Here is a 21,357-nt window from a genome sequence, read left to right on the forward strand (position 1 = left end):
TAAGCACAAGAGACAGCCTGATTGCCTGAGGAGGAATGGCACAGGGGAAGAAGCTGGAGCTGATCCACTGGGATTTGATAACCCACTACCTGTCAGCTGACAGAAGAGCTCACAGAAACGGAGCTGTTAGCCTGGCTGGTTGATAGCTACAATGAGTGGAGTAAATCAGTTGAAGAATTAAATCCAACTTCATTTTTCTTTACCTTGCATTTGGAGTGGGATCACAGAGCCCACCTTTTTACTGCTTCACAGCTGAAACATCTTAGTGCATTGTGAGCTGCTTTTTTGTTTTATACCCTCTTATGTTTAACAGCAGTAGATAAAATCAGTAATGAGAGAAGTTATTTTTCCTATATTTCTTCGACTGGGCCTATCTCAAAGTTTTAAAGTCAGACATTTGTTTTCACCTAGTATGTTAAAAGTATACTTTTTTATAGCAAATTAAGCTTCATAAGTGCTCTTTAGTTGTTTTCAATTGTATGCTGCTTCTCATGGCTTGTGTTTATCAGTCATAACCTTTATTTTAATCCATTGTAAAGTTAAATCTCTGAATCATTTTTGAAGAGCTTCATTTTAAACTGTTCTACAGTTTAAATTATTAGTATTCAATTGCTATGTTCCAGAGAAATATCTACAGTAAAGGAATGCATTTATTTTCTCAGAGTGATCTAGAAATAATGTCGTTTTGTCTGGAAACAATTAGCTAGTTGTGAGAAAAGTGATTTTGTAGATATTTGATATATCTAGTACTTAGTTTTTATTACTTTTAGAAAGCCACAGTTCAGTAAGACTATTATATAGTGACTGCTTAATAGAAACACTGAACTAGTAATTTCAAAGTCAGTATGTAGTTGATTCACTTTAAAACAATTATTTCTTCTTAGTCTCTTGTTATGTAGGATACTGCCATAGTGAGATACGTGAAATATTTGGTAAGGCAGGTGTGCAGTCAACTATGATGCCATGGCCAAGCGTTTCCCAATTTTCATGGAGTTAGAGAGGGCATCACAGGGAACTTGCACATAGTGAGGAGGAGGGATAAATGAGATCTTCCAAGCTCATGGTGAGAAAAATAAGGAAACATCTGTGCTTAGCTTTCCCAGGGAAAGGAGATTGAACATAATGGAATGAGTAGTCCTCTTCACCTTCATATCTCTAGTCTGATGTTATCTACTTATGACCAAATACAGCATTTTATTTTTTTATTTTGTGTTCAAGTCTCAATTCAGTACTAACTTTGGAGCTGTTAGAAAGTAATAAAGTGGCAATTTTCAAAAGCGTGATGCTATCTGATTTCTTTAAGGACGAGCTATGCTTGGATTATTGCTTCTTGTCTTCTGTGCATAGCCTATTACCTTTGCATCAGTTAAACCATCTATTAAAAGATAGATAGCAAAGTAATTGGCCTGTGCTGAGAGTTTTTCACTGCCTGAAGAACTTTTAACAGTACGAAAGAGTCAGCAGTGCAGGAGAAATATTTCCTTTGTTGTCAGAGCTGAAAACAACAGCCAATAGGAGCCACTTAGGGTACAGGACCAACACAGAAAAAGTTATATCCTACATGCATGGGCAGTGCATCTTATTTTTCTTTTGGGACTTCATAGAGCTCCTCTGCCTGTCTATCCTTTCCCTTTACCTGCACTGCAATGTCCATCCCTCTCACTGAAGAAAGACAGACTCTACTCACTTGTCTCTTTGCCCCAGTAGCAGCATTTGACATATTCTGGTCTTTAGTTTACAGCACACATTTCCTAGTATCCCATCCTGTCTTCTTTGGGAGGCAATCTTCTCTTTCTCCACTTAGTTACTTCACGATGATGGAACTATCAATTTTAACTCCTCTTCCGTATCTCAGTGTGGTTTTGATAGTGTGTTGGATGATAAACAACTGTATCTTCCTTCTGACATCATTCTTGCCACTGGAGCATCTGGTCTGTGGTCTACAAAATATTAACTAATAGATTCTGTCATCTGAACAGCATTTTCTGAACCCACTTCCTTGCCTATAGCTAACTCGTTTAGATGTGAATGAATGAGTTTGTTTAGTGTAGCATTTGAAACCTAATGATCCAAATACAGATTTTTTGTTTTGCTTTTACTGGAGTAGAATAATAATAGCGAGTGTAGAAATGAAAAAAGCTTGCTAAGTTTAGAAAAAACAAACAAGCCCAGCCAGCAAAACCCAATAATATAATTGACAATATAATTTTCTTTTTAATCTAATGAGGTGAGATAAATGAATACGAAAGCTGGGTCAAAAAGCTTATGTAATTTTTAGACCCTAAATATAGAATGGTGTAATGACACAAAAAGATCAATCTCTGTGCACATGTTCTGGTAGAGTATTTTTGTTTTGTTCTTATTCTGTGCATGCAATTTCAAACTAAGCTGGATACCCCCTGCTTGGAAAAACAGTCTTGCTAATATTCCTGCCTTATGCTATGTGCCAGTTTAAATTGACAAGTATCATTTAGGTTTTTTATCATTATAGTCTGGGTGTGGGATCGTTTTGTTTTCTTTTGTTGACAGAAAAATTTCCGTGTGCTCATTGTTAAACGTACCTTTTTTTTTTTATTTTTAATAGTAATGGAATGGGGTGATGATGTTAAAGCAGTGTCAGAAGATGAAGCCATGGTGCTGGTGAACCACCAAGCGACGGGTGACGTCTGCACTCTGATGATGTGCCTTCAGGATAAAGGCACGGTAGGCTGCATCCGGGGCAGGGGTGGCTGCTGTGTGTGCTGGGTTCCCTGGGGGCTGCTCGGCCCTGATGGCTCACTGTGGGCTGCCAACCCACCAGGTCATCTCAGCTGGGAGCTTTTTGTTAGGATTTGGGCCGGTGTGACAGTGGCTTGGAGCAGGTATAGACCCTGAGTGTTGTCCTTGGAGAAGGTCAGGTGTGAGCTGAGTCACTGTGCATCCAGTGAAGGTTAACGCAGAGGGAAGCAGATCTCCTTGCAGGAGTCATGTACTTGACTTTTTCCTCTCACCTCATGCCCTTGTGCAACTCAAGCCAAATTTGGTCAGACCAACACAGGTCAAGCTTCTTGGTTAGGACTTTATTCCAGCATGGAATTCTTCTCAGTTAGAGCAAGCCGTGTATGGGATTTTGGTAGGAGGGGAGGGCATGCCAAAGTTAAGCCACCAGCTAAGGTCAAAATTGCTTGAGCTCTTATTTCACAAGCCCTTAAGCACTTCTTGGTGAGAAGTGTAACTAGTGTTAATTGTTTCATGCATTGCTGTTCAGAAAATTCATATGAAAGGAGTGGAGACGAGTATAGGATCTAAACAAGAGATCACATTTATGTACAAACCAGGAAGGAGGAGATGTGTGCATGGTTAGGCTACAAAGGGTGGGAGGCATACCTGTCAAGCTGAAAAAATGCATCAGCTGTATCTTAGTATTGTCTTCTTTCTTGAACTGTCTTAGTGTTGCTTCCTTCATCATACTCTGAAGAAATTAGAACTGCTTTTTGTTACATCTGCACAATTTGTAATTGGCACTGTTTTTCTTAGTGCAAATTAAAATAGTTACAGGTACATTTACCTTTATCAGCGATTTCCCATTTTTTAAAGAAGTTTCCCTTCCTTCCCTTCCTTCCCTTCCTTCCCTTCCTTCCCTTGAGCAGGCTGTTTAAAATTGCTTTTGATTTCTTTCGTTTCTTTGGAATTGAGGGAATTTGGTATATATGGTATTCTGTGCTGTACCCAAATGAGTAAAATGACAGAATAAACTCTTTTAATTCCCTTCATCAAAATTGCACATAGGTCAATCTAGTGGTAAAGATAAGACTGAGGGTGTAGTTCTGTGGCTATGTATGGCATATGATATTGACCCCTAGTTTATAGATGTAAATCTAAATCATGTTTATCCCGTTTGACCTCATAGCTTAAACATTTCAGTCAAGACAGAATAAGTTTCAGTGAATGTAGGAGATGCTAAAAATGGAGGAAGGCATTGAGATCACTAATCTTCATGAAAATTAACTGGGTTTGCATGTTTTCAGAAAAGCAGAAAATCCCTCAAATCATTATTTTTTCCCTTAAGTAGTTGCAGTCATTGCTCTTGCAATGTACATGTCCAGAGCTTAGTACATGTCCAGGCTTTGATGTTTTTAGCTAACAAAGAAATAAAACAATGCGAGTTTCAATAGATGCTTAAAATACAGCATGAGTAGTCCAGGTGGCTGAAAATAATGAGAAAGATCAAGATAGTTTATCTTTGCTAGAACTTGCTGGATCAGGTGCTTTTAAATAGCATGCTTTGTATTTCTAAAGAGTCTTTACTTAGTGTGAATATAAAAGTACTGGAGGAAAAAAAATAAGCCTACCTGTCCATAAATAATCATTATACAGCATGCAAATGCTTAAATTGGTCAGCTTTCCTTAAATCCAGTTTAAACGTTACAAGGAGTCCTTCACAAGCTTGATACTTACCTGTCATCAAGGTTGTAATTTTCAAGAATTTTTTTTTTGTTTAGGAAGGTTTAGCTTGTGCCAGTCTAGAACTTTTGCTTGCTTCTGCCAGCCAGTACAGACCAAAACCAGATGTAATCTGCAAGTGCTTAGAGTTTAATGCTGATTTAAAAAAAAGAAAAAAAAGTCCATTTAAACATCAGAAGTGTTCTATTTAAACTTCTGGATTTTTCTGTGTAGTGAGGCAAACTCATGAGACTGTCTTAAAACTTGACAGTGTTTCCCAAGGGTGGTGTCAGGAACCATGATGGTAATTTTTTCTAGCATTTTATCAATGCTTATATACCAGTGAGAGTGTAGTCTATCTCTTTTAAGTAAATTTAATCTCACAAAGCAGTAAGATAAAATACAGGTGCTGAGATATTTCTGGTTTTTTTAGATTCAGTTACATAATTAAGAAAAAAAAATGATCTCTTATTAGAGAAGTGGAACTTTAGCTAAAAATTAGAATTTTGGTGGAAGGACTGGGGTTGGGATTGGTTCATTAATATTTTATACCATAATATAAGCCAAACAACAAAGTTTCAGGTAAACCATAAGTGACCTCATTACCCTTTTATTAAAGTTTGAGAAATTGTTCCAATTTCTTTGTGAAAATAAGAGTTAAAAAAAAATCAGTAAGTTATGGTCTCGTAAATATTGAAGGTTATATGGTTAACAGAAAGAAGTAGGTTAAAATGCTGCTATTACTGCTTTCTGACTGGATTAGGACTGATAAATACAGGAGTATTTTTCTGATTTGGAACAGAAAGCAGTGCCAGGGAGGGTGCAGTGGAGACAAAAGTGCAGCTTGCAGTGGTTTGCCTGTAGATTTCAAGTCGTTCTTTCTTGGGTTTCATTGTTAACTTAGAGGGGCTTGATACATGAAAATCAGTCTATCCATGTTACTTAATGAAATCTATGTAGTGAAAGGGAGTCGGTGATTAGGAGGCACCTTGATTTTTTTCTTTTTATATAGTTGGTAAAAACTTTTTCTAGTTTCTGAACTTACTTAACCAGGAAGCATGAAGGAAAAAGGACCTGAAGTGGCATCCAAAAGTTCTTTGAAGCCATCAGCAACTATGAATTTGTGTTCAAAACACTTCTGAATGTCTTTGTTTAAACCTCTTTGCAATGCAAGTGGTAAGAAGCTCATCTCCTAAGTGTTGTTTCATTCCTGAGGGTACTAAATAGAGGAGTCACTACATAGAAGAGTTACCAATAAAATTTTGCAGTTTCCTCTATTCTGCCCTTGGTAGCAAAATAAAATGAATATCCATTAGTCTCGTTTCCCTTTTGAATGCAGACAAGATAACTGTGTCCTGTTCTTTGAACTGCAATTTTGATTTGGTATATTAGTATGTGTATATATTAATTCATACATAAAAATACTTTCTCTTTGTACTTCTTACCATTGCCTGTGCTTACAGGCAGATTTAAGATCACTGGGCTCTGAAGTTTCTCTTTGCAGCCCCCACACAGCAGACTGTGTAAGTCTTAGCTATAATTTGCGTGTCACACTTAGCTTTGATAAAATCTCCTCACTCCTCAGAAAGACTGAGGAAGCTCAGGGGTGCTAGTTAGCACTGTGTCACCTAAAACAAGGTGAGATGGACTTCAGACTCTGAAGAGCAGTGATCTACTAAAGAAAAAGGCAGTATTGAGTAGTATGGTAGGGGAGAAGTAGTAGCACTGCTGGGCAAGAGTTCCTCATCCAGGATTGCCATAGAACATCTGGAACCAGTGTTGACTCTCAAAAGACACATTTTCTTTCCAGCAAAGCAGAGTATTAAGGTTGCTTACCTCCTCCAGTAAAATAGATTGTTGGTTTAACTTCTGCTTGATACAACAGAACTACAGTTGTCAAAATGCCAAAGCAGTAGATGAACACTGGCAGGCCTGAGTACTGCTGCAGGCTAAGTCATCATTAGTGAAATTTTGGTGGTGTTTTTATCAAAGGATGTGGTTCCTTACACCAGCCTGTCACCTTTGGGTGTTGAGTGAGCAAGAGCTCATTGTAGTACCTTGAAGAGTGATGCTCTCTGAATGATGCTTTTTCTAGCTCTTGTCCTTAGGGCACACCTTTTTTTGTTTCTTTTCCATAAAGCTTTTTAATTTACTGAAATGGAAAGAATGTTAATGTCTGCAGAGAAGAATTCGGCTTTAAGATCCTCACTTTTTTTTAACACAGGCCTGGAGATAGCTGTAGGATAAACCATTTCACCAATACTAGACTCAAGTAAGGAATTGTATCTAGGAACTGGTTTTTCTTTTGTCACTCACATATACATAGTGTGCCTTTGGTCCTTTGGATGTGTAGCATCTGGTAAGGAATTCCACTGGCAGACAGGAAGGGAGACCAGCATATTATCTTTATTTCTTGGGCTGCTTTCTTTTGTTTGCCTCAAAGTGCGTGAGAAAGATGCAAAGCAGAAAGTGCTTGAAGGATCGTGTGACCACCAGGGAAATGTCACAGGCCTTCATGTTCTTTTTTGATAGTGGTAAATGGAAGAGTACTGTCCTACGTGACTTCAGGTTCACTGAAGTGGCATCAGTCGTGATGTGGCCTCATAACACAGGGAAGAGAAAAGGCAGCCTAGCCTAGGATTGGGAGCACGTAAGAGACACTGGATTTTCCAGTTTTGGAGAGCCACTTCCTACCCCTCTCAAAAACTACATGTAGTAGAGATAGAGGAAAAAGACCCTGTGAGAAAAGAAGATTTTCCCTTCTGTTGTTTACCTTGTTGGGAGTAATTCTCCTATTTTGAATCTCAAAGGACTGAACAGATGAAGTAGCTGCCTTCACTATCTTGTAAGAAGAGATGGTCAAGTGAATCTATGGGCTCAACCTCTGTTTTTGCCTTCCCACTGTGCTGCTTGACTGGGACAAGCAGCAGGATTTGGTTAAATTCTGAGGGATACATGTGGCTGCTCTGCCATGGCTAATATTGTAGAACTGTATATTACATAACAAAAAGGCAGCTGTTTAACCCTACTCTCGAGGGAGAAGCATGGCACCTGTGCTGCTTTATATTTTGGGCACAAAGGACCTTATTTTATTTATTTTCTAGTTTTATGGCTGCTGTAAGAGTGACAAGAATGTGACCACTATATACGTAATTCATAATTCTCTGCACTTGATAATTCACTCATTTTCAAAATTTGTTTTTACTTTTCAGGTTGTCCGTCAGATGATGTGGCTGATGGATCATATTTTTAAGTACACAAACTTTGGCATTGTGTCTCTAATCCATGGAGACTTCTTTATAAGACAGGTAAATGGAAACACATAATAGTGCTTTGATTTATCCTTATATTTGGAACATTGTGGTGTTACGTGACTTACTTATCATCTCCTGGTTGGTTTGCTAAATGAAATAAGTATGCTGTGAAGTAGTAAAATTTATATTTGGGAAGGTCTTTGTTCTGAAGCTACTTCCTTTTCCAAGCTATTTTTATTATTTGCATAGACACAAGTGATTATGGAATCCAGTTGTGAAGGGAGCCCATTATGAGAGAGGTGTACAAGCAAAATTCGTGGGCAGTCCTTTTTATCTCTGTTTCTGAGCACATCTCTCAGCTTTCCTTAGTGACCTTGAAGCCATGCAGAGTCTGTCTGGTTAAGTCAGTGTTCTCATTGCAAAATTTCAAATTAGGAAAAGCAGGACCATCTCTTTTGATGTTGCCATAGTAGTGGATCATTTTAAGGTGGTGATGGACCTGTGTAAATAGTAATTAATTGATTCTTGAAGGTTAATTATTATTTGAGCAGTAGGAAAGAATGTCTCAGAGAGAATTGATGAATTTTCTCATTGCAGAAAAGCAGTTAATTCACTCAGAATGAAATAAAGAAATGCCTAATCACAGCAGTACACAGCTGAAGTGAGATTTCTCACTAGCACTAGAGGCATAGTTAGAAAGCATTAGGGAAAATTAGATAAACCAAAGGTCTCTAGAGACACACAGCTGTGTACTGTGAGAGGATGGATGGAAGGAGCAAGGTTGGATGCTTTGTAAAATATGAATCTGTTCCAATAGGTAGAATTTACAATATGCACATTTTGAGGTACGAAAGGGCTGTCACCTTGTTTGTTATTTCTGAATGTGGGGTTGCAATTCGAGTCACAAAACCAAACCATCACTGAGCTGCAAAAACTAAGGCTTTTCCTCATTTTTATGAAGTGGCTGACACAGACAACATCACAGATACACTGATGTCATTGTGAGTCTAAAGATAAGCCAGTCGACAATAAAATGTTTCTAGGCTGTTGGCCTTTGGGTGTGGCAGAATACTTCATGGGAGTGAGTAATGGTCCTTTGCCTAACTCTAGCAAGGCTCTAGTAACGTTTACATGGTTATTGTTCACTGCTCTTTGTTTAACTACTATGCTATCCTGACTTCCCGTGGTCTGATAAGAAAGGACTGGCTTAACTGAGGACTTTCATATTGCTTTATAATTGCATTAATATGAGCAGGCAGAGCCTTTTCGTTCCCTCTCATATGGTAAGCCAGAAGTAATTGCAATGGTGAGACTTAAACGTAGGAGAAGCACTTTCACAAAACTCACCTTCAGTAGAATAGTCTTTCATTCAACCCCACCCTTTCCCTCTTCCTTCCTCTGACCAAAAAAAAAACACCCCAGCTAACCACCAAACAGTGCAATGTTTATGGCATTTTTGTAGACATTTCAGAGAATTAAAATCACCCCTGCTGAGGAGAGCTTTAAATTTACCCTCTTGTGTCTTTTGAGTGATTTGACAAAGTCACTTTGGAGCACTCAAAAATGCTAATTAATGTAAAGAGATTCCTCTGAAAATTTGGGTAGCTTGGTGCATGTAGAGATGAGAAGAGGAAAGATTGTTCCTGAAGATATTACTGCAGTAATTAAGGACATTTCTTACTGTTCTTAAGTGAAGAAGTTGTCCTAATGCATCAAAGAGGAGAAATGGGTGAGTCATTGGAGCAGGGCAGGTCTGAGTGAGGTCTGTGGTTAACCAGCTGAAGCCTGGTCTGTAGGCCTGCAGTAGGTACTCTGAGAAGAACATTGCTTTTTGTTGTCTCAGGGACTTATTTTTATCTCTGAAAAGAGAGAAACCTTAGAAATATAATAATTATGCCTGATGTTATCTCTTTTAAGCAATCATCTTGTTTAGATAATGTTTTATCCTTGCAGGGGAGAACACACCGTGAACAGCAGCTTGTGTTACTCAAAGAACATCTAGAAAAATATTACAGGAGCCGCAATCGGAAATGGATTGTTTTATTTCCAGAGGGTGGCTTTCTTAGGAAAAGAAGAGAAACAAGCCAGGCATTTGCCAAGAAAAACGATTTGCCATTTCTTAAACATGTCACCCTGCCAAGAATTGGGGCAACACAAGTAATTCTGAAAACGCTTGTAGCACCACAAGAAAATGGAACTCCATCAGGTGGAGATGCTGTGAGAAAAGGTAAAGATCACTATGTGGTTATAAAGCAAATGTCAAAGATTTGAGTGAAGAGAAACATTGTATAGAATTGGTGTCTTCAAATGTCAAGTACATTTATAATGTAGTTTATATAAATGTTTTCATAATTATAGTTCTGCTAACTTTATTTTTGATGTTGAGACAAAAAGCCCACCTTGGTTTTAATTTGATTTAGTCTGTGGTATGGCTGCCTGAGTGCTTGGCTTGGCTCATATGATTGGAGAAGCAGATACTGGAATAAGCACCCAGAGTGAACAAAAAGGTGATCTGCTCCTTTCAGCAAGAATGATGGTTTGCACTGGTTTGTAGCAGCATGGAACTTTAGTAAAAGTATTTCTGGAATATGCTAGCTATGTTCATATTTTTATTCCAGGCTTTAAAAGTTTCTTTGCTTTTTTATCCACTGCTGTATACTTTATTCCTCTTCTTGAACTATTTTCCACTGAGTTCAAGTTCTTCTGTTTTGTACAGGTCTTTGTGTTGCCTGTCCCCGTTGTTGCTGGGGTTAACAGTCACTGATCACTAGATTTGAAGGATTGTTTTGGCTCTCATGTCAGAAGAGCTACGAGAGAATAAGAATATTCCTGCAGCATTCTTGTTCTGGGATTCCTGGGTTGTAGGGGAGGGTATAGCTGGGATATAAATAATGTCTGTAGTTATGGGACATGGTGCTTTAGTCTCTCAGGTTTTAAAATTCTTGGCAGGTTCAAGAGCAGGATTAGATCTTTCTTAACTTCCTTGTGGTTTTCTGTTACTTATTATAGAAACAATGGATTGGGGAGTTGTCACAGTTTATTGATGGGTGGTGCTGGTGTTTCCACAGCCAAATTTTGATAATCATTTCACAATTTGAAACAAAGATCCTTAATAATGAAGCCACATATGCAGAGGACTTTGGATTATTTTCTGTCTGAAGTTCAAATCTCAGGGTTAGCAACGACCCTTGTACAGAAATTGCTTCCAGATTTTTAGTTTTGAAGTTGCTCTTGTCAGCATTGGAAATAAATTGAGATTATGTTCTTGCAGAAGTGAAGGTAGGATTTAAAATGAGCTGAAAATTGAAGCTGTGGAATGCATCAGGGTGTTTCCTATCAGGCTACATTCAAAAAAGAAAGGCTGAAGAAAGCTCTTGTTGTTGTAAAACACTTTAGGTTTAAGAGAGAAACTGAATACCCTGGTCGTTGTTAAAAAATTTGGGGTTTTTTGAGGAGAAAAGGTTGGCCTGTTCCTGTTCTATTCCTTGCTGTCTTAAAAGGTATGGAGAAGAAGAAGTTCTGCAAATCAATTTTAAGTTGTCTGGTTCTGGAGGGAGACCAAAAGTGCTTGTCAAATACCAATTTTATATTTTCCTATTCTTAGGTTGCAATCAGCCTAGCTGAACATCAAATCTGGCTTCTTTTTTTTTTTTTCCTCTTGGAGTGGCATCATTCAGACTCTAGAGAAATGAGCATTTGATAGTAGTTGACCTAACTGGGTACTAAAATAAAGGAATTCTCTCAGAAATAAAATGAAACCATATTGTCCTTCCTACTCAAGGAAAGATAATTGGGCAAAAATAGGAATGAAATGCGTGGGTTTAGCTGTCACTGTTTCATAGTAATGGGCTTGAAAATGTACTAAAAAGGATGGAGAAGAAAAAGTAAATTTTATATGCTAGGAAAAAGTAGTATTTGATACATAGTGACACGGAAGTATTTTATGTCCTCTCTTCTTTTAAGCTCACAAAACTGTTTCTGGCATTGCAAAACTTTCAGAAGTGTATGAATATTAGTTCTTGACTTGTGTCTTGTATAAGAGATTCTTCCTCTAATCTGTTGCTTTCTGAATGCTTTTATTGGTCTTTTTACATATCAGAAAATGTTTGTTCAGTTGAATGAAATATAGTTGTATAAATTGCTATGGTTATATTATAAAGTTAGAAGTCTAACAAAGTTAGTGAATATCTTTACTTTTAATCTCTTCTATCTTTTCCCTTTTTTTAATCACATGAATAACCCATGTCAGTGAAATCAAGCTTCCCTTCTGTTCAGGTGACCTTTGTTGAGCTGTGGGTGCTAGAGCCAGGTAGTGCAGAAAGGTTTTGCCAGTGGCTTGCATAGAGACTGCCTATAAACCTTTTGCACATTATAGCTCTTCTCCTTTGCTTGGGAAGTGGTTTCTTCATCAGAAACATCACACTTGAACGTCACGGTTTGCTGGACATGTTTTTCATCTGCATCACTTCTTGTGCTCTGTACTGTCTTAACAATGTTCCTGGAGTCCTGGCTTGCCAAATTATTCAGCTTACTATAATAAGCTTTCTACTCTGTTATTTATTATTCTCCCTGTCTTTTTGTTTCCACCAGGCTTTGTTGATACTCATGGGAATTCACCTTCCTCTCCCACATGATTTTAGTTAAATTGGTTTATAGATTGACTTCTCCTCATCAAAAATTATGTCTTGTTGAGTTTCCTGGGTAGCTATTTTAATGTTGAGTCATGATACACAGTTCTGTTCTTGACTGCTGTAATTTTATTAGTACTTAATTCATTTTAAATGATCCTTGTAGCTTTTACACCGTTGTAAATTTGATGCCATTCTGCTTTCTCAACTGGGTTGCAAAACTGGGTGAAAGAAGAAAAGATGACAAAGGCAGCTATAATAAAAGATGGTTCGTCCTTAATACAGTGTTATCACAGTTTGACACAAACCAAGTCAGATACAGTTGTTTGATTGTGTCATGCCCCAGCTCCTCAGCCCAGCTGCTTCTGTATGTCACATGTCACTGAAGCTGTGGCCTTCAAGTCCTAGTTCAAGAATTGGGCTAATTGTAGTACAATGCTGCATCATCTGTCGTGCTATAAGGTCTCTAATCTGATTTATGGCATCCTTTTGGAAGAGGTGGGTTTGTGTTGAGAAGTGCAAGGTTCAGTAACCACCCCAAAAATACATTAGTCTTAGTTATGATACTAGTATTCTTAATAACCAATCCCCTTTTCAATTTATTTTTACAGTAGTAATGAACTTCCCACAGTTTAGTAGCTGATTGTTCCTCTGTAAAGTGACAGGAAGAACAAATGTTCCTGAGCTAGACAATTAATACTGTTTGATAGTTCTTGTATTAAACTGATCAGTTCTTTATCAGTGGCTTTTCCAGGATTAGCAGCCTCTGTTGTCTTATTTTTTTCCTCTTAACATTTTTCTTTCATATTTAAAACCCAAGTACCAGCCTTCATCGAAGTGAAGTTTAACTTATTGCTGGTAAATACTAAATTAATGCTAATGAAATGCTTGTTGCTTTGACTGCCTTTTGAAACTCTTGTTTAATTTAACAAAATTATGTAATTGTATTCCTAAATTAATAGAAGGGTGGAAAAACATAGGAAAGGTAGTACAGTCATTTGATAGCATGACCACTGGTTGAAGCTAAATAATAGAGAGAACATAGCTAAGTGGTGTCCCTGAAAAGAGAGTTTAAGGTACTTCTGGTCTCTGATGAAAGCGTCCAGATGGGACAGATGGGCCAGCACTGCTGCCAGCACCAGAAGAAGGTTTTAGTGCAGAATAGAAATTCGGCCAGTATAAAAATACTTGATGAATAGCCATCGTCACCCTAACCCTGTAGTGACCCAGGTGTGTGTTCACAGGAGTATTTCACAGTTTTTGAATTTTTTTTTTAGCACAACACTTAATCTTTTACATGGTTGCAAATACGCTGTTTCTTCAGTTGATAAGAATTGATTTTGTGAGTTTTGGAACTATCAAAATGTTCTGAATGCCAAAACCTGACAATTCAAAGGAGTTTGGAGCTATTGTTCTTCAAAGATGCACATTCCAGAGCTTATTTTTGATCCAACTTGCTCTAGTGTGTTCTTTTAAATTCTGTTTTATTTTACCATGCAGCAATTTTTTTGTCTGATAAGAGGTTGCTATGAGCTTAGTTAGAGCCATGCTGTAATCTTACTTTACTGTTTTCAAATGCAGCAGAGTACATTCAATTCTGATGGTGTTTCTCTGGGAATTTCAGTTTTCACTTGAACTTCCTAATTGATTTTTTAAAAATCAAACATTTTGATTCACTGTTACATGATGAATGTGACTTGAATAACGTGTGAAAAAGTTTTTGATGGTTGTTTTTTTCTTCCCCCTGGGAAAAAAGGTTTCTTGTTTTCTTCCAGGTGGTTTGTTGCGTCAAGGTCTTGCAATGATGAGTCAAGTCTTCAGTCTGAGAGTTAATCTGTGGAGAAAAAAGTTAATTCTGGGGTCAGTGATCCAGCTGATCACACAAGGACAAGTAGAGAACAAAGGACAAGTTAGAAGAAAGGATTGCTGTGCAGGGAGAGCCAACAGCCCTTTGGCTGCATTCAGAGCCGTGCACGTGTTCAGGAAACCACACCTGAACACTGCTGAGCACTAGCTAATACTTTCTTTTTCAAGTACAAGCTGCAGCCCTCAGGTCCACACCTGGCTGGTGCATTCTTTCCCAGTCTGAATCCAGTCTGGCACTGTGACACCATCCAGAGCTCAGCTGGAGGCAGGCTTTCCTGCTGAAACCTATTTGTTTTTTTCACGGGGGTTTGATTTGTTTTTTCTCAGCAGCAGATGCTGCCACTCTGCTGGTGGGTTTGAGGGGTTCTGTACATTATCTGGTCTGGTGTTTACCATGAGTTGACCCCAGGAAATAATAACCCCAGGGAGGACAAAGGGGGGGAATGAAGAGAAGCTCTGAATCCCCATAAATTCGTGGTTGTAGACAGTCAAGTATTTGCTGTGAAAGGACTTCAGAGGATGACAGCTGGAATGCCTTGAAGACTCTGATGATAAATTGTTTCTTAAGTAAATAGAGAGCTACTTTATATCACTATGTCCACAGTGAAGAAAATAGGTGTGAAGATTTGCCTCTGATGATGATTTGGAAAAAAACCCTGAAACTCCAAACAACAAACAAGTTAGGAAGCTGTTGAAATTTTATTTTTGATTTCATTTGTCTAGGCCAGAAAGCTGCTGTTCCATGTGATTGTTCAGTTTTGTATTAGCACTCATAAGGCAGGTATGTACCATTCACACTAAGGTACATCACTGCTGAGTGGTTTGGGTGCTGTTATATAGGGCAGGTGCCTGTGGGCATGTTCAGGAGGTTTATGTGCTATTTAAAAAGAATCAGACTGTTAACATTTTCAAGCAGTTTGAGAAATCTTTATCTTCTACCTGTGCTGGAAGTGACAAGCAGACTGACACCACAGGGAAAAAAAAACAAAACAAACAGTGCTTGGATAGATCAGCTTAAGTATGGCCTCTGCAGCAGCTTCTTCTGCTGAAGTCTCTGACAGTCAGGCTGCTCAATCTTTCAGCAAGTACTAGAAATGAAAGATAAGAGTGTCTTTTAATGGTAGGTAGAAAGGTTGGAAGAGTTTGGCTGTCAGAAAGGTGTGGCTGAATTGGCCAAGCCAAGCTGGGCAAGAGGAGCTCTTGAGCACAAGTATATGCAGCTCCCTGATTTCTCAGGTACAAATGCCAAACCTGAGATTCACACCGTGTTATAACTCATGTCTTTGGTTTGAGCTCCTGTTAATGTGCTCCATTTAAAAAATAATAGGGTTTATTCTTGGTCAAAGGTCTGCTTACACCTGAAAGCAGCATCCTTGGAGATATTTAGGTACCACTCCTTTGTGTTCTGTGCAGTTGTCAGTTTCTTTTCCAGTTTCAGGGTCTGTCAGAATTCCCTGGCTTTAATATAAATTTGCTTATGAGCAGGTTGCAACATAGTATGCAAAACCCCCCACCCAAAAAAAAAAAGTTAGCAAGATGTATTTCAGAATTAATTTTCTTGAATCCTTAGTGATGTAGGATTTTTTGGCAGTCATATATCTTGGATGATTATGTAAGGCTTATTTTAAACCAGAGCATGCACAAATACTGTGATTTGAGAGCACGTGGAAGTAGCTGCACTAACACCTGCTTGCTCTAAAAGGAGGTCTTTAGAGGCTGATGTTACTATCAGAATTTTTTTTTCCTGGCCTGAGGTTTCTGGTGGGCTGTCTTTTTTTCCCCCCCCACCCTGCCTTGAAAAGGTTTGGAGGTGAGTTTGGAGCTGGACTGAGGAATCCAGCAGCTCTCTACAAAAGCAGAAGGTAGGAAATCAACACAGCAGAGAACTGCAGGAGTCTTCCCTTAATGAAGTGCAAACCATTATCCACTGAAAGAACAGCTTTAAATACAGCTAAATATTGAATAAATTATTTTGAAACACTTTACTGTAAATAATAAGAAAATGTGCCCATATTCATCTGGCACTTTTTAATTGCAATTAATGATCTTTGTTGCTTACTCACTTAGGCAATTTAACTTTGGCAATTTACTTGTCTTTCTCCATTCTTGCTTTGCATCTGGGAAAATAATAACTTGAATGACTTTGTTTCAAGATCTTTTTCTAAATTAATACTTCTGTTGATTTAATATTAATTTCATATTGGCTCTTCTCTGATTCATTGCTACTTTTAAAATGAAGCACTCTGTAGTTAGTGCTTTTCTTAAGAGAGACTTGATGAGCACTCTGTCATGATGCTGGCAAGCCTGCAGCCTCCAGTTCTCATTTCAAATGTCTGTCAGGGATTTAAAATACTGTATTTCCAGAAGGTAACACTGAATGTTTCAGCTTGACTTAGGCAGCTCGCCCTGGGTCAAGTTTTGGAATAGCATGTTGCATGCTGCTAAGAACTCATAATCTGAATTTTAGGAAATGCTGTCTAGCCCTGTTGGGGAAGTGCATTTGTAATGAAGCAGTACAGCTCCACTGATGAGCAGACATCAAGACAACACTGTCTGCTCGTTACAATTATTGATAGATACATGTGATAGCATTGCTGTAATTTTCTTTTCACACTTAATTAAATTAAATTAAATGCAGGTCGAAACTTGCCAAGCCAGTCTTTGCATGTACATTCTAGCTGGAGTCAGTAACTGTGGCTTTCAGGGTGCTGCTCAGACTAAGTGCTGCAGATTTCTTCAGGTGTGTGGTGGATCTTTTGTAAAATTAGGGTGGCCACTGTGGGCAAGGCCACACATCTGTCTACCCCAGCATCTTGTCCATGACTCCAGGTGGATTACAGAGGAGGAGTGTGAACACAGCAAACAAACATCATACTTCTCCCACATATTCTCCAAGCTTCTGACAGTTTCCTGTGTGGTGGGTTTCCCGTGCCAGGTGGGGGTTTCTGCCTGGTTAGTTAACACTCCATGTGCTTACTCAGTTTCCTCTTGATCCCAGTTCTTGGCATCCTTGGCATCCTTTAGCAAGAGATTCCCTGTAGTTTTTCCCCCCCATCCCGCACAAAGAATCATTTTTCTGTTTGCTATGAAAACTTTTCCTCTTGGCTGAATTTTGAATGTCTGTTCTTGTATTGAGAAGGATGGTGAACAGTCAATCCCTGTACATGTTCTTGGTACTGACAGCATTCCTGTGAGCCTCTGTTATATTTCTTTTGTGGCATTCTCAGCTGCAGGTTTGAAGAGTATTGTAGTTTGTACTAAAAGCTAACACTTCTTACATGTTCTTGCCCACGGGTCGCTGTTTCTGATGTCAGCTTTTAAAATCCTTAAAGATACTGCCTGATGTGGTGTGAGCATACTGCTGTGCTGGTGTCTCAAGCAGTAAGTGAGCATTACTGTGCTGGCCTGGGCATAACGTGACCTCGAACACAAGACAGCTCCAGAGCAGAGAAGAAAATTGACAGGCTAAACTCAAAGTGCCATCTTGGCAGTGTGCCCTTCCTTCTTGGTTTGCTCTACAGACCTGCTGCAAACCTATGAATTGAAGACATGCCAGAGAGGGGTCATGGCTAGGTTGATTTATGACCTGGACTGTTGCTGGTTGTAACCTATATTCAAATTTTATACAGGGGCATGGAATAGTCTGAGTTGGAAGGGATCCACAGATTTGATTCTCTTGACTCAATAGCAAATATTTTCACCTTCTTTGATCCATTTTTCAGTTTCTAAGTGAGCTGAGCAGCATATCAACATGTACTGGTGCCAGCCTCTCCTGGAACCTTGTGGGTGCAGTATCTTCCCCACTGTGAAAACTGACCAGCTTCTGTTTTTTGCTTTCTTATTCTAATTACACCCTGAATGTGGAGTTTTTCCTCTTTCATCCTGCAACTCACATTTTTAAGAACCTTTGAGGGATCTGCATGACTGTTGCTCCATCAGTGATCTTTTAGAAAGGCCCAGGTGTAAATGTACTTGAAATGCAGACCAAGTAGCTTGGATGCTTCTTTTGGGATTTTTTCCTTTCCCCTGACCTTTGGGCCAGGATGGTCCTGTGACTGTACTCAAACCTGGTGAGTGAACTTGCTCTATTCTGTGTACCACGGTACCTAAGAACAACAGAAATAACCATGAAGTAAGATCTAGGTCTATCTGAAGTTTGTAAGAGTATTTCTGTGCTCTGTAATGAAATCTGGGTTTGATTTTTGATGGTCTTCTTTGTGTCTCATACCTCATGAAGTAATATAAAAATTGAATAACTCTCAAATAAGTGACATAGAATTTCCTTTTTGTTCCTAGAGAGCAAATCCAAAGGCCTCCAGTGGGTGATAGATACAACCATTGCATATCCCAAAGCTGAACCTATAGACATCCAAACCTGGATTCTTGGCTACCGACAACCAACAGTGACACATGTGCATTACAGGTAGGAAATGAACCTGCTCCTCCCACACTGAACTCAAGCATTCACAAATCACTTACGTCATTTCAGGATAGGGGAAATCAGTAGCAGTGGGAGTGGGTTTTTTGTGTCTCTTATTATTTAAGCACAGCCCATCTTTTCTTAAAAAGTTCAGTGACTATTCTGTATCTTAGGACAGATGCTTAAGTTTTGGACTAATGTCCTGTGGTTGAATAGAGTTGTGGGGAATATATCTGAAGGTTAGGTCATCATCTTCTTCACTTCAATGTTAAGGTGCTGGTAAACCCAGCTTGAATTTTTTTTAATTTTGTTTGATGTGATGTGATGACAACTAATTAAAAATCACTGTTGTTAAATAAACAGAATTCCTAATAAAATATTATATTTAACTTTCTGACAAATGCCAGCTTTTTAACTCAAAGAATACTTTAAGTAGTTGAGCAAAGCAACTGGAACAAGCAACTGGAAGAAGTTGCAACTCTCATTGACAGCTAGGATGGGAGACTATTTAAAACTTTTCTCCTCAGCAGTTCTTTCTCTCAAGACCTAAACTGATGGAGAGAGAAGCTGCATTTTGTTTTTAGTATACAGTGATTTGCAAGTCTGAAATCTCCAGGAGTATTTTAACACTTTCCCTATACTAAACAAATTGTGGCATTTTATCCCCAAATCACATTATTTTGTCTTCCTCCCTCTTGATAATTTGGAGAGCTTTTAGACTTTTACAGAAAGCTTTCAAGTATCCTTGTGTGGATCCCCTGGGTGGCAGTTTTAAGTGGGAATGACCTTCTCCATCATCACTGCTGTGTCAGTGTTGTGTGATGCAGAGCTCGCTGGAGCTCCTTTCCACAGCCGTGCTTAAATCTGTCCTTGCTTTTTATAGAAAGCTGCCTTCCAAGTTTCCCTGAAGGTGAACATACTTGCACCCTGATTTATATAAGATAGCATTATATCTGTTGTGCTTTATTCAGGTCACCTTAGTACTCTCTCAGATCTCTGGGATAATTGCAACTTGAATGTATTTAGAATTCTTCTGAAAAGTATTTCAAAATTACTTTCTTTAAAAACAACAGTAAGTTAACGTAAGTTGAATTAATTTCCTGCTTCTAAATGCATATTCAGAGCTATTTTTGATCACGACCATAAATATGATGTAGCCTTTTTTGCATTGAACTTGAATGTTTAAGTTCTTGTAGTGCTGAAATTCTAAGAAAAACATTTGAAATTATTTCTTTTTGGGTGTAAGTTTGTTATTTTCTTCCAGAGGGTCTAAGACACTGGTTTAGACAGGGGCAAGCCTCTCTATTTGACTACTTTATGTATGTTTTTAATAACCTCTGTTTGTCATGGCTGACCCTGTAAAAGCAGTTGAAGTGTGTCCCAAATGGAAAATCACACAGCAACTCGCCCTGGCTGAGCACAGGGTGTGATGGCTCTGAAATGAGACCAGAGTGACTTGGCTTTGGCTGCAGCTCAGCCTGACTCCCAGTCCTGGTAGTTCTGGAGGCACCTGGCACCTACACTGTGAGGTGGGTGCAGGTTGGCACATGGATGTCCTCGAAATTTTCTTTAAATGTACATCAAGTCTGTCTGCCTTGGTATTATACCTCACTTTTTCTGCACTTAGTGCAATAAAATCTTGCTCATTATTTTTTTGTAATTTGGAATGTCTTGGGAGATAACATTTGAAATAGATTTTAAGGATAATTTTTAAATAACTGGGAAGAGAGCACAATAGTTTCTCATGTCATTTCTTTCAACGGAGTTAATAGGAGGGAAAAAAGCACCCCTTTGGAAAAAGCAAAGAATAGTTCTGTCCAGTTGCCATCTGTGCTGTATGAAAGAAGAGTCAGGATTTAAACATGCTTATTCCCTTTTAGAGTAGTCCAGAGAGAGGTATTGATGTATGACAGCAGTGGGGGAAAAAGGAACATTTTCTATGCCAGTCAGACTGGAGCAGAAGAGACTGCAGAGCTGCTTTTGTTCTGGTGGCTCAGTCAGTCCCTTCTGCTATGCCCATTGATCACCACCTGTCTCTTTCTTCCTTACAGACTTCCAAATCTGGTGATTTCCTTTCCTCATAGCCTGGGCCTTTGCTGCAGGATTATTTCTTTTTCATTCTGCTCAGGGAGCAGCAGAAGAGAGCACAGCAAGGAGCCTTACGTTATCATTTTTAGGCGCTTTTCTAGCTGGTGGAAATGGCAGAGAAAGCTTGGTTTAATCCAGTAATCTTTTTTTTTTTTCAAAAGCTCAATTTTGATAATGAGTTGAACCTTGCTTTTCAAACTTCAGTTTTCAGTACAAATGACACAATTTTCAGAAGTTCATAATTAGGCTAAGCTGTGGCCTGATTTTCCTCAGAATGTCAAAAGAAACTTCCCTAGAAAAAACAATGGCCAAGTTTGAATCTGAAAACACAAGGTGTGAGAACTTTACCCCTCTATTGAATAGCTTTTTGACCCTGACTGACTTGTCTCAGAACTTACTGGAAAGTGCTGCAAAACTCACTTTGTTCTCTGAAATATAATAGGAGAATATGTAATGAACTTCCTCCAGGCCAAATGGCACTGGGATTTTTGTGGGAGATATCAATCCATCTGGTGCAAGGCATGTCAGACTAGAGGCATCACTGTAGGACCTGCCTTGTGATGAGTCTGTTGGAAAGGTTTGTCTGCTCTTCTCAAATGCTTTAGGTTTCTGGTTGGGTCATTGTGTGGTGTGTGTTGACTGTAAATCCAGACTCGCCACAATTGCACTCAGCAGAAAG

General features: G+C 38.7%; 1 protein-coding gene across 2 annotated transcripts in view; it reads left to right on the forward strand.

The window, feature by feature from the left end:
* LPGAT1 (lysophosphatidylglycerol acyltransferase 1) overlaps positions 1-21,357 on the forward strand; it is a 59,647-nt gene that overhangs the window by 24,593 nt on the left and 13,697 nt on the right. For both annotated transcript variants that reach the window (XM_014876881.2, XM_014876882.2), the window contains 4 exons: positions 2,585-2,703; positions 7,635-7,730; positions 9,630-9,903; positions 18,467-18,593. In XM_014876881.2, coding sequence (XP_014732367.1) covers positions 2,585-2,703; positions 7,635-7,730; positions 9,630-9,903; positions 18,467-18,593 — 616 coding nt within the window. The remainder of the gene's footprint in view (positions 1-2,584; positions 2,704-7,634; positions 7,731-9,629; positions 9,904-18,466; positions 18,594-21,357) is intronic.

This window comes from Sturnus vulgaris, chromosome 3 (genome assembly GCF_052056855.1).
Source record: "Sturnus vulgaris isolate bStuVul1 chromosome 3, bStuVul1.hap1, whole genome shotgun sequence".
NCBI lineage: Eukaryota > Metazoa > Chordata > Aves > Passeriformes > Sturnidae > Sturnus > Sturnus vulgaris.